This window comes from Geospiza fortis, unplaced genomic scaffold (assembly GCF_000277835.1).
Source record: "Geospiza fortis unplaced genomic scaffold, GeoFor_1.0 scaffold219, whole genome shotgun sequence".
Lineage (NCBI taxonomy): Eukaryota > Metazoa > Chordata > Aves > Passeriformes > Thraupidae > Geospiza > Geospiza fortis.
The window spans coordinates 2,601,152-2,615,431 of NW_005054376.1; the positions used below are offsets into that span (position 1 = coordinate 2,601,152).

The 14,280-nt window shown below is 39.8% G+C and overlaps 1 protein-coding gene across 1 annotated transcript; it reads right to left on the reverse strand.

Moving 5' to 3' along the window:
- Positions 1 to 591: 591 nt before the first annotated feature.
- On the reverse strand, positions 592 to 1,356 carry CUNH1orf216 (chromosome unknown C1orf216 homolog). Its single transcript, XM_031060224.1, has one exon. It carries the CDS (start codon positions 1,354 to 1,356, stop codon positions 592 to 594), a length of 765 nt encoding a protein of 254 aa, XP_030916084.1.
- Positions 1,357 to 14,280: the final 12,924 nt, after the last annotated feature.

A 14,280-nucleotide genomic window follows, 5' to 3' on the forward strand; every position in this document is an offset into this window, starting at 1 on the left:
TGTCCTACCTTTCCACAATAATTTCTGATCAATCTGAATAAATTTTAAAGGAAAGTAGAGGTTGCAAACATACAGTGTCCTTAGCAGTTTTGTGAAAAACAGGCAGCTAGGTAGATACAATCAAGCCTTAGCCTAAGTGTTCCAAATATCCTGTTTTTTTAAATTTGGGTATTCTTGCAAATAAATAAACCCTAATTCTGTTCAAATTTTGTTGGTAGAAGGGAGATGTACCATATCACATATTCAGCAGGCAGCAACCTTGCATCCAGCCACCTTTATGGGTCAGGCAACAAACTAGATTCCCAGTTTGTGGTGATTTTTTTCTTTTTACAAACCTATCTGCCAAAAACATCCTTTTTCACCTTGAGGCTTTGAATGGGCGTCAGAGGCCAGCTTCTTGCACAAGTTCACCCTTGCTCTTTTTCCCTCCAGATAAATTCAGGGGCCAAGGCTGTACCTTCTCTCCTCTCTTCTTGATCTGCTGCTGCTGCTGTTTCCTCTCCGCTCGACACACATGAGGACACCGCCCCTATGGCATGCAAGGCGGCTCGGGTGGCATTGCAAAGCTCATTTCTGCAGGCAGCAACATGATTACAGCGAAGGTGAGGGTGAGGTTGGACAAATGTGTTTCAACACTTCTTTCTTTGTATTTATCCCCGTGCCATAGCATCCCTGCAGCCTGGCCTGCTGCTGCTCCAGCTGCCTATGCAAACTCCTGATGGAGCGCAACAGCAGGAGCCGTCGGTACATTGCTAGCTGGAGCCGGTACTTCTCCTTTTCCTCCTTCTTCTTATTTTCTAAGGTCTCCATTACTGTTGTGGTCTTCATCCAAATCACACGGCCCAAGCTGCAGGAGGCCATGCTGCTCTCGGTGCCGCTCCCTGCCTGCTGGGTGTCAGTCCCTGCCCGCAGGGCCTCACCGGGCACCCTCAGGACCTGCAGCACCTCTGAATTCAGCTTGCCATCACAGCAGGGGCTTTTGGCATACGGGGGGGCAAGGTGCACAGGCAGCAGGTTATCAACTGCTGCAGGGCATGAGGAGACACCTAAGGATGCATCTACAGCTGCCAGAGGATACTCAGCCAGCCCAGGGGCTGTCCTCTGTACCTGGCCACCACAAACCATCTCTGGGCCAGTCAGGGCTTTTAGCTGGGCCACTGCCCTGCTGGAGAGGACCGACAGTCTTTCTGGCGCTGCTGAGTTTCTCTTGTCTTCATCAACGCTGTCTAGTGAAGGGCAGGCAGAGCAACCAGGGGATGCTGTTACAGCAACTTGAGTAGGAAACATGTCTCCATCATCACTGCTGTTTTGGATGTCCTCTTCATCTCCTGATATTACAGCTGCTCTCTCAGCCATTTAATGCATTAACTACAGAAACTTTCTGTGGACAAAGTGGAAGTAAAAGGATTTCATTTTCACATACACACACGGAGAAGCCCAGTGTAGAGTGACATTTGAAGAAAGAACCTCTTTTTATATTTAAGCAATGGACCTATTACTTTTCTAATAAAGCACAACCCTTGGGTCACTTCAGGCCATTTCTTGTGATTTGCATTAGATGTTCTTCGAGACACAACATTAATCCAATAATAATTAAAATGATATACTGTACTATTAACATTCTCAAATCTTTAAAGGCAAGTGATCTATCCCCGCAGCACCGGCTGTGCTGACTAATTAAACAGAATACAGTTGTAAATGGGCATTGTAAGCACTTCTCCCATTTAAGAACACAGCTCTAACAAGTGTCGTTTGTAGAGATGGGCGAGTTATCGGGATTGATCAGCTTTAAAGGGAGGTGGACGTACCACAAACAGCAGGTTGCATTTAAATGCCCTCTCCAAGATTAATCTGTCTGCTACCAGTTTGTTTACAAGGTTGCCTTTCCCCCTCTTATTAATTCTAACAGTAAAGCTATATTAGCACCACGCTAGGCAAAGAGAGGAAAAAGAAACCAAACACTTACCGAGGTTACGGGGGGGAAGAAAAAGAGTTACAGTGCATTATGTCTGTGTATCATATTTTCTTGGATGTGAGTCAGCACAATCTGGAACAGAAACATCACAGTGCTGGAGCAGGAGCAGCAGCAGCATTACGCTGTTCCACCCAGCAACAACACAGTCAGTCCCAATCACAGAGGAGTGCAGGGCTGCTGTCTTCCTCCTCAGTGGGCATTCCTCCCTGGCGTGCAGATTTTATGTCATCTTTGAGCATCAAAATGAGTACTAGGATTGGATGGCACTTTTTTCCCACCTCAAAACCAAACACACCTGATTCACCCATTCTACAGGGGGCAATACCTATGGCCCTTCCCATCCTTGACGGTCAGCAAGGAGGTAGCACAGCTTCAAAAGAGGATGAGGTATTCTGGACTCCTAGTGTGAGTGTTTTCTTTCAGAAAAAAACCCCAAGCTTAGATAAACTTCAGCTGCATGAACAAGCTAAACCTAAAAATAAAATAAGCATTCAGCAGCAACCAAATGCTAACCATGAAGACAGGCAGAAACTGTAGATCGAAATGGTTAATGTACACCCATGTTTAATGAGGCTGGCCTAATCTTTAAAGAGCAGCATTACATCCAACTAAACCCATCCCACAAAACAATAAACTTTATCTGCACTTCTGATGTTCAGAAAAGCTACCTTCAGCATTGTCACTTGTTGTAGTGCCAGGAACAAAATTCACAAATTATCTACCTGCATCTACTTCAATCAATTTACCACAAGGCTTCAGTTGCTCCAAGACTTTCTCTACTCCATTCTCTAATATAAATAGAAAAAAGAAGCAATCCAAAATACTATCTAAAATCTTCCAGCAGCTGGAAAAGAATGAAAGTAGATCCTATCTTCACTTTGTTTTGTTCTGCAACACAGATAATAATTTCTTATTTTTCATCTGTACTGACTAGCCTTCTTTCTGATGAATCTGCTAGTATATGCTTACAAACTTGAACACACAAAGCCTGGTTAATATTAATTCAGATTTATACCTTGAGATATAACTCGAATGCATTTTTTGGTGCAAGATATAATTTGCAGTGAATTTCTAAAATAGACTAAACCTGCTGTGTTTATGTGCCAAATCATGCTGCAGCCTATATAAATAATGTAAGAAAGATATTAATATCCAGTGAGTTAATATACAGTGCAAGTTTATATCTTGGTGATTCCCATTTATCTGAATCACAAGCTACGGTAATTGAAGAATATGGAATTCAGATAACTGGGATTTTACTGTATTAACACATTGAAAAGGTTCATTGTAATACAGCATTATGTAGAGAATCCTTTGGTTTCAGCTTCTCTCATCCCCAAAGCACTGCAGGAATATCTGCCACTACAAAGAGGACAGGGGATGGGTGCTAAGGAGTGTACCTGATATCCAGCTATGTCAATGCTTTTCTATAAGCTATAGCATTCTGTTCCTCAGTTCTACCTCTGTAGCGATTTGCTGCAAATAAGTATTTTCTAATAGTCTAACATGGTATGAAAAAACAGATTTGTATTTTCCAGGGTGTTTTTTGTGATTTTAGTTGTTTGCTTGTGGGTCCTGGGAGTTTTTTTGTTTGTTTGTTTTTTATTTCTCTGCTGCTTTATTTTTGTCAGCAAAATTTTAGTCAGTACCCTTTAAAGAGATGGGCAGGGGACCAAAAACATCATTTTGCATACAAAATTAGTGTCACCAAAAATAATAATAAATGTTTTTTACTTGTGGATCTGAATGGAATAAACAGCATCTGATACAGTCAACTAAACAATAAAATTCCAATCAAAACTCATTGAGATATATGGCTTTTCATAGAAAATTATGACTTCAGCTGTAATCTATGAAGCTTAATAGCAAAAAAAAAAATTCAGTCTATTAGACTTTGAGAATCAGCAAAATAGAAATACTGTAAAAAATACATATTTTGTTATTACTAAAATACAAGTTCTTTTTACGGTAAGGGCTGCATGTATGTTTCTATTGTTACTCTTGCCTTCATTGTTCATGACTTCATAAAATTTCAGTTAAAAGACCAGGTGGAAAGGTTCTGCCTAAAGGTGAATACATACTAAACACTTCAGCTGAAAAATAGAGATGCTCCAGTAAAAAATGGGGAACAAATCCAGTCTTACATCTGGGAAGACTTAAGGAAACCTTTCAGGAGAAAGATCTCTTGTGTAACCGACAGACTGGAGAACAGGGAACAAGACCACACCTCATTTCAATGGAAACATGTAAATGCTTGTCCTGAGATGACACAACAATCCTATTCACCTAAGACTAGTACCTTGATGAAGTGGATCCTACAGTTTATCTCCCTTTTATTTGCAATTTGACAGAGCAATAAAGACCTGGAAAGGCCTTATGTTAATTTCTTCAAAAATCGCATTGTGCTATTTCTCTGATGAAGAAATAGGAGAGTTTTAGTTTACATACTGCATTAGTTTACATTCTGTTCCTCCTAAGAACTTGTCTCAGGCAGACTCTGCTCAATACCACTTGCTCACCCTTGGACTTGTTTTTCTGTTTGTGGGAACCTTTCCAGGCAGAAACTGCTTCAGATTTCGGTGAACATTTAAGTCAGACCAACACACCGAGAATTTCAGGCAGGTAAAATGAAAGCCAAGATGCCTCTGGTTGAGGTTCATTGCCTTTCATTACCACCCACTCACAGGTTGATGCAACTGCAGCAGTTTCAAGGTGTCAATAGACCCTGGGGAGCCACCTCCAAGCTGCCAGTCTTGCACACCCCTGAGAGGTCCATGTCAGCAGAGGTTTTTAATCCATCACACTCTTTGGGAAACCTGCAGGCTCAGGAATGCAAGCTGGAAGTCTCTGTGCTGCAGGCTTATGGAATGAGTGCTGAGCCATCACAGTTGGGTTTTGTGTGGTAGCAGAAAAGGCCTGGTCACAGGGGAGGCCCTGCAGATGGCCAGGATAAGTATGTATATTTCTTTTCCAAATATGATGCCATTCTCAAACATGGACACATATGAAGACAGGAAGGTCCCGAAATAAAAGCTTGGGCTTTTTATTTCATTAAGTACAAATATTTTACTGAATTTCAAAGCACAAAAACACATTTACAAACATCATCAAAGGTAAGATGTGCATTGGTGAAGATAGGCCATTAGAAGACCAAGGCCTGGGATGTTATGTTGTTTTGTATTTCAGTTAGGGGATTATTTTTAACAAAGTATTAAAAAATATCCTTTTACACAGTAGTGTAATTACATATTTTATATTAATTTCTTTTAAAGATCAAAAGCCATATTTTGTCTGTTAATGTACACACTCGCATGGCCTTCTGTGAGCTCAGTGAGATCCGCGTGTGTGCATCTGAGGCCTAAAGTTTTCCCCAAAGATTCGTTAAAATCCTTTTACAGGGAAGTAAGTTATGGAAGAAAGTCCTATATTCCCTTTCTTCTGCTTTCATACCCAAAACAGGCAGGAGTTATTACAGGCTGCTCTGCATGGCACAGGATGGTGACAGTATCCCAAGGGGCCAGTGGCTAGCCAGGGATTGCCAAAATTCTGCTCTCACACTCGTCCACATCCAGGAGTTTCTCCACTCCTACAAACAGAGAAATAAGAAATTGAGCCCACTGAAGACATCAAGAAGTGCTCTAGATATTTCAGGGGCAGGGAAAAGCATTGCAGGACATCTCTATGGCTTTTAGACAGAAGGAAATAAAGAATAGGTACAGAGTTGTGGTCCAATTTTGTGTTCTGGAAACATTTAAGAAAAGTAGGGGGAATACATGATTTTACCAGTTAGGAAAGGTTCAATGGCTTTAAACACAAAAAATACAGGCATTTGAGCAGACTGGCTTTATATAAAGGGTAAAAGACATTGAAACAGTCTGCAGCAAGTGGTAAAAATTAGCAGGCTTGCTGCCAGTCTCAACAGAGCTGCATGTCAGAGGGACAAATCTCTAAAGGAGTATGCTCACAATGCATTTAGTCTGAGTTTGAGTTGCATTTGCAAGCTTCAAAGTCATAAGACTGCAGGCGCCAAAGTGATCCAAACACTAGGAAGGGCTTGATGACAATTCTCACTGCAAGATTTCAGCAAGTCTACCCCTAACTATGCTTGGGCTTAGCTATTCCCAGGTACACAAAATGAAAAATACATTTATATGGCTTTATAAATATATTTTAGAAGTGAAATGTTTTGATTTTTCCTCAAGGCAGCAGCTGTTCTCCCTATCGTCTATGTGGAAAGCATTAGTTTACAATTTCAGTCACCACTCACCAAGTGAAAGAATAACAGCATCATTGCCCAAACCAGCATAAGCCCACATTCCTGCCACCAGATCCACAGAGTTGTGCTTTTATGCTGAAGCAGCCACAAAGGACTTTCCAAAGTCTTGTTATGAACTCAGGGATCTACCTCAGCCTGCACAACGCGCAGCTGAAGGTTGTCAGAGAGGCCAAGATGGAAATGGACAACACATGGGTACAAAACTCTGGGATTTTGCTTGATTTTTGCTCCCATGTCAGCAGACCAACCTGTACTAGGAAGACCCAACTGGCATCAAATGGGCCAAATATAGTTCTTAAAAATTCCAGTACATTTCAACAGGAAGGAAACCTCACATTTCTAGAGTGGGTTAAGAATGATTTGCAGCAAGGACGTCCGCAGTGTATACCCTACAAATTAGTGGGGGAACAAATATAAATCTTTATAGTGACTTAAAAAACCTTGAGAACTGCCAGCTTACCTCACTCACTTTTTCTGTTTCTCATTGAGAGTATATGCTTGTCTATAATTCATTTTCATACCAAAAAGGAAAATCAAATTATACACTGAAAAAAATTATGAATTGCAAAAAATAACTTCCCCTAACTGTTAAGTGAAAAAGAAATTCTAAAGTATCAAAGGTTTCATTTTTTTCCCCATAATAAAGAAAAGACTTTGTTTCATGGTAGCAACATTAAAAGTAATTACAGTCTTGCTTCTATTTTTTTTAACTTTAATTTTGTAGAATAACCATCACTTTGTTCAGGAAAAAATAAAGTGAGGGAGAGGGAGAGAAGAAAATGCAAAATAATTTAAAGTAGAAGATTGCATAACCTGAGATTGCAGTCTTCCTATGGAGAAGAGACTAAAAAGTTGTTCCTGCAGAAAAGATGGTACTTGAAATAGTTTGAATAACCTCCAGTATTAAAAGATTTAAAGGTATTGCTCCTATACTGCAAGAACTCCATGCCTGGCAGGTGAATACTGGATTACCCAACCCAGCTGTTAGATTTCAGATGTGAAAATGAGTGTGTAGACAACTCACGTGCCTAGTTACAGTTCACATCCGGTATGCATTGAGAGAAAAATCCTTTCTTCTAATGAATATGTAAACTGACTACGTAATTTTTGGTAATTGATGCTTAACCTTGCTTTCATTTTGACACTTGATCATAACTGACAAACTGGCAGCTGAGGAAGAAGAAAACCCTAAGCTTTAAGAATAATAAACAGAGCACAGTGAGAGATGGAAAAAAACTCCAGCATACATGGGAGGAAAACTTCAGGAAATGGGGCTAAGCCATAAATGGATTTTAAATAATAGTTTGATGTTTCTACAACTTAAAATGAATTTTTTTTAAATTAACAATATTAAATGTGTGTCAATTTTCTGCCTTAGCTGTTAAACCAAAATGGTATGTGAAGAGAATATTAAGAAAATTACATCTAATACAAAAAGTTGTGTTTAAAAACAGTTTCAGATTAAGCACCTAATGAGAAAATAAAAAAATGGATGCATTCATTTTCTTTGAGCCTAACCGTTTCCACAACTACTAAACTGACTCATAAGAAGCTTAACTTTGGAGGTCAATATCAAGGACTGAAAAGTGTGCATCTGCAAACACCTTCTCAGAAATTCTTCTTTCTCATATAAAATGCCTTGTTGCAGAGCCATACAGCTTTACTAATAGTGTCAACATAGACTCACCTGCTGTCTGTTGTCCACACAAAAACACAAAAAAAAAATTCCCCAAGGTCATTTGGGGCTGTGAAGAAGGTCAGGCTCGCTCACTCCTTAATACCTTTGAAGCTGCTAATGTGACTGAGATGGATGAGAGTGAGTAGGATACAAGCCTGTCTGTCAGCAAAACACATGATCTCAGCAATATAAAGTGTAATTGATCTAAATCTCAGCTACAGCAGTTAACAGACTCCAAGAAGGAGAGAAGGCACTTGGACCACAGGGCTTGTACTTGACTATGTTCTTACTTTGCAAAATAGACGTTGCTCAGCGACCTGGATTTTTGCAGCTTGCTTCCAGTGGTTACTGCACATAGTATTTTCACACCAACAGTTTCATTTTTACATCCAGAGGCTCTTTGCTGAGTCTCTGTCGAAGTCCAATTCATTACCTAATGAATTATCAGCTAAAACCCTATCACTTTTCTATAAGAAAATTTTTTAAGAGATTAGAAAGTAACAGGAAAAAAATAGACATATATGTATATATATATATACACACCTAAAATTAATGAAAAATAAGTTTTTAGTGTTTGGATGCTTATTTTAGAGATGGGTATCCACAGATACTAATTTCTTAAATAAGAATAAATATGGAGTCTGATTTCTACTTAATTGAATAGAAAACAGGCTAAGAAAGGAGAATGTGAGACCCCAATCCCACTGAAGTCTCAGACTGAACAGAAAAAAATGCATCCTTCCCAGAAAGAGTGAGCACAATTAGGTTCTGGATGTCAAAAAGAGGTAATGCTTCCTTGTACCATTTATGTTGCCTGCAGCTTTGTCTGCTTGAACCTTGAACTGTGGTTGAACCTCCCTGAGCCGCAAGAAAAGATCCTGCTAGAACCCCACTGGCATGTGAGGTTCAAATTCCTCCTTGTGGCTAGAAGACGCTAGCAAGCTGTTATTAACTCTAGTGACACCAGGGCACAGTTTTATCCTCAGTCATACTTTTACTGAGCCTCCTTGACATCTACCTTAAGAGCATTAAAGGAGCACAGAACATAGTCATTTCCATCTGTCAGCGTATTATCTGTCACCTTGCAAGCTTTCCTCCATCCTTTCTAAACCCTCTGCCAAGGCACCACCAACACCACCTTTTTGACTCCTGAAGAGATCCCAACACTTAGTGTAAGTATTGTACTAATTAAGACATTGAGAGCAGTAAGCAAAAACCATAATGTCTGGCCTCACACTTAGCAAATTACTCACAGTTCCTTGCTTCCCTTCACAAGATTGTCTCGATAACAACCATTGCCAGTAGGGATCTGAGGCAATGAGTGTAGCAAAAAACCCTAACAAATACATGCCTACATATGTGAGCTCCACTTCCTTAGGCAAAAATAATGAGCCAAATGAGTGAAGGATCTGCTGCTCTCTTATGTATGGTAGCTGTGTATACACTGATGTGCAAGAAGCTTCCAGAGACTTCTGTCACAGCTTGTCAAATTGCCACAGCTTGTCAAATTACTGATTTCAGAAACTTGTACTACTCCCAAAGGAAGGTTGCTGCTTTGTCATTTTAGAAAGGTGGCACACCTCTGAGCTTCTTTCAGTGTAGGTTGAGGGAATGACTTCATGTTATGTATGCCAGAAGGAGGTGGAATTGGCCAAGTTGAGCAAGTTAAGGCAATCCAAAGCTTTAAGACAGAGCAAAAATAAATCTATGTGGAAGGACACAGTACAGGCATAAACAACACCCACACAGACTATCTGAGGTCTTGCTTTCTTGCTTGGAAAAACAAACTCCTTCTGAACTCTGTTCATTTTTACAGACAAAGCCTTCAAGCTTAATGGACAAAAGAGCAAGTCATAAGTACAGGACACTTAATCTAGGTAATTTATCTCATCCTTTAGTGTTTTCAACACAGACAGGAGTAGCTGCCACTTGGAACAGGCTTCCTCTAACTTCACTTTCAAATGACATTAACTTTCAGATGACTAAGTCCAGAGCAGTTTGCCTTAACCATGAGGCATGTATTAATGAGAGAGACTGAAAGATCAGTCTTAGCACAGCTCAAACAGGAACTGTTCTCGCCCATGGAGATCCTTGCACAGCTACAGCCAAATAGCTTCCAGCAACCTGTGTTTTAGGGGTTTCCTGTGCTTGGTACTGCATCTAGATAACTGCATTTGACAGTCGTTGATGGAACAATTTTCCTAATTCCCCTTTGAAGACGATTATGCCTTTTGGCTTCTATAACATCCCATGGCGATGAATTCTGCAATCTAATTTTATGTTGCATGACTAGCATTACCGTCAGAGCAAGCCACACCTTTCCAGGGATTCAGTAACATGCTGACACCATCTTACTTTTGTCTCATTTAATCTCATAAGTCATAAGCAATACAGCAAAATTTTCTACAGCTATCAGGATTTTTCCCCAATATCAAAAAGCTCTTTTAAAGCAATGGCTGTCAACAGGGAAATGATCTGGTGTACTTTCTCACAGTGTTGTATTATTCACATAGCTCATTCTACCATAAACCTCAGGACGGCTGAGGCTGTTCAGCAAAGGTGGCAAATAATAAATAAATAATAAATAGCAAATAGCTGTTTGCAGAAAGGAATGTGAGGCTTGGAACCCTCTCACAGGACTGGAATTGCCCAAAAAGGAGGCAGTGGAGTTTCCATGGAAGAGAAAACCTAGGAGAAACCAGTAGGAGTTTTAGAGAGAGAGAGAATAAGAAAAAGAGACAGGGAGAAGGCAAAAAGATGTTTTTAGATTTCCATTAAAATTAAATTGGAAAGGGGAGTGGGAAGGACAGTGGAGAGGCAGGTTAAAGGATTGTATTCCTGTTGTTGTCAGCAGAGAGCAAGTAGGAAAGGAGACCTGGACTGCCTCTCTCCCAAGTCTGCTGCCCTAGGCGACTGTTTACTTTGCCTTTGCCCAAGCCAGCATGAGATGTTATAAAATGAGTTTCCAAAATGCTCTGAGTCACCAGAACATGGATGAGATCTGTGGATCCAAGCCACCTTTCAAGATTATGAATCTCTTCTGAATATCCATTATGCCAATGATATATAACAAAATCACTGCTATAATGTGATGCACATGTCAACTTTAAGGATACAGTCCCTGCTCAGATGGCATCAGCAGAGGGACACGTCAGCATGGTGGATTACCCGAGCAAATGCTTTAGCATGCAAAGTGATGCAATGTGTTTTGACAACAATTGTTCCCTTATGTTTGTTTCCGTGTCAGGTTTGACTTGACTATCTGCCAGGACAATGCTCAGGATCCTTTGCATTGCTATGCAGAAGCTGATTATGTGATCAAATGCTTAAAGCACATAAAATCACTTCCAAGATTCAATGAGATAGATGTGCCAGAAAAGTCAGTAGGTGTTTGAAATAATTGACGCTAACAGCTAGACCTGGATTTTTCAAAAGAATATGTGTTTTGTTTTGGATTTGGGTTTTTTTGTTGGTGGTGGGGTGGGTTGTTTTTTTTCTTCTAATGCACTATCATATAATCTGCCTAGAAATTCAGCCTTAACATAATGTTCACATCAAATGAAATTCACCCGTTAAGAAAGAACATACACAGGGTCCTCCCTGAAGCGGAGAAAATGCAGTGTTTGTGTACAGCAGATCCCCTGTGAGCCTTCCTACCCTGTGCTCATGCCTACAACAGCAGAGCATACTCCAATGGCACAGTAGAACTGATATTTGTAGGTCTGGGAGATTCAGCACTGAATTAAAACTGTTGTCAGTCCTTCATCCCCCATCTTGATGCTGATGTTTTTCTAATAAAGGCCAACACCCCTATAGAAATGATGCATCTTATGACTTTCATATTGCATTTCCAGCTTACCCTGAACAATCACACAATCTACAAAGTGAGTAAATGTGATTCCCATTCAAGAGACAAAGGCAGAAGACAGAGCCACTGTGGCACTTGCCCAAAAGCCATGATCTCAAATAGAGGCTTCACCCTGTGCTCCCAGGTTTTGGTCTAGTCTGGTACCAGTGCCTCCCTGCACAGCTTTGCAAGAGCTTTTGGCCCTCAGAGGTATTTAGACACCAAAACCAACAAAAAGTGGTACCTATACACTTTCAGAAATCTGTCTTTAATTTCACCGTCCCATTAATTGCTTTCATGGAGGCATCTTTCATCTTTTCTGCTTCACAAGCTAGTTATGAAGCTTAATTACACAATGATTATGAAGTCCAGTAAATACAACATATATTAAGAGCAGTTAAAGGGATTTCTGTCACTAACTCTTGCGAAATATTACTCATATGTTAAAAAAAAAAATTTTAAAAAACCAACCAACCAAACAAACAAAAAACCCCACACCGATTCATTGTAAAGCAAATCCATCTTGATTACTTGCATAAATAATATGTTATACAACTTGATGGTGTTTGTTAACACAAAATGGAAAATACTATAGACTTTTCTGAACATGAAATGCAGTTTACCCATCCACATGTTAGTTGTTTCTTGTAGTGCCTGGAGTGACTGCCCGTAGCACTGCCTGAGTGGGACCCCAAACCTACAGGGTACCTACTTCCCAAGGGCTCCAGTGGCTTAAATACCTCCAAAGACCTAATAAAAGATCACAGTCCCCAAGTAACACATAAATTCACTGCAAGAAGATGGACCTAGTTTCAAATTGTGTGTACTTGGTAACACAGTCTTAGCTTACCACTGGGCCCCATGTAAAAAAAAAGTGTACAGGGCATCACTGCAATCACAATGCATTCAGCCAGGTCAGAGCCTTCACACTGCTTTAGCCATTTGTCCATAGTCTTTGACCCAAGTACCTTGTCTGTCAGAAAAGAATGAAGAAAGGAAGAAAAAGAAAAGGGTTTGTTTCCTGACAAAACAAACATGCATCCTACCTATTCTGTAGCTGGGCAAATTAATTTCCTGTTAAGAATTAAGGTATGGAATTCATAGATTAACAAAACTTTTGTAGAGATCAGGCAGGAGTGATCTTCATCACATGAAGCCAGTTACAGCAAGTTCTATTAATATTCACCAAAGGGAAACCTGTTTGTTGACCTAAAGTGCGACTGCTTCCTATCCTTCTCTTGTGAAATTGTTTAGGCCCTGTGGGACAACTGTACTGAGCTTTTGACACAAATATTAAAATTCTATTTAGATGTACAATGTTTTAATGCAAATTTTTTACCATAAAACCAAATGCTCCATTCAGTTAAATTAATAGAATTACAAAAAGATGTAATGATAGCAATTAAGTCTTGAAAATGCAAATTTTATAGTCAAGGACAATTACTTCATTTATAGTATACTGGAATGATGCCAGATGAAGGTAATTTAGATCCCCCTAGCTCACAGTTATATCATGAAGGATATCTTAATTTCATTAGTACAACAAAGATGGGTGAGAAGTTAGAGAATACAAAAAGAAAAAAGGGATGGGAGAGGAAATTTGACCTTTCTCATTTCATTGCGGGAAGAATGCATAGATCTTACTGAAGTATTAGTAATATTTCTTTCTACTCCTGCCTCTGAAAAAAGTGGGATTCTTTTATTAGCAGCAATGGAACATTAGTATGCAAAAGGTCAGCTTCATTTAGATACTTAGAGTCAATGTGTTCATGCCACAACAGTTACAGACCTCCCATTATTTCATTTTTAAGGATGCATATGTAGCTCATGCCTTACCAGGTCTAAGGCCATGGCTCAGGGTCTCACGGTTTTGACTCCAAAAGGAGTTAAAGCATTTTTTAAAAATTCTGCTCGCTCTTATAAAAAGTACTCTTTCCTTCTTCAAACAAGAAACTCAAATCCCATTAGCTTTTCATTAGCATAGCAAGGAGAGATCAAGTAGATGCAGAATATGGAGTGATATACTACAGATTTTCTGACCTGTTCGCATATGAGCGTAAAAATAAATAAATAAGAAAAATACTGTTTCATACATTTACTTTAGCATATTACCAAGTTCAAATAGGATTTTGAGGGACTCTAGAGGTTCCTTCTTTCTTTCAAACAAATATCCAGGGAAAGGCATATGAAATATTGTGCAGTATGAAGTTTCAATAAAAGTGCTTTATCTACCATGTTTTTTTCTTCATGGCCTGCTGTAGGCATGGCAGAGAAACTCAAATCCAAGAGGGATGGACTCACTGGGTGACAACAGGCTCCAGTTCCACACTGGCGTTTGTCCCCCATGCAGCATCATGTTGCTGCAGGAATGTGGCAATGCAGGACCCCTGCCCACATCCCCTTCACTGCAAAACAACCTGGAGGTTACAGCATTCTTATCGTTCACTCCACTGTTCCCATGATGGCCAGTGTAATAATTTTAAGCAATAAAATACCCACAGGAA

Excerpts from the sequence above, each read along its gene's own strand:
- CUNH1orf216 (XM_031060224.1), bottom strand. The coding sequence starts at position 1,356 with ATGGCTGAGAGAGCAGCTGTAATATCAGGAGATGAAGAGGACATCCAA.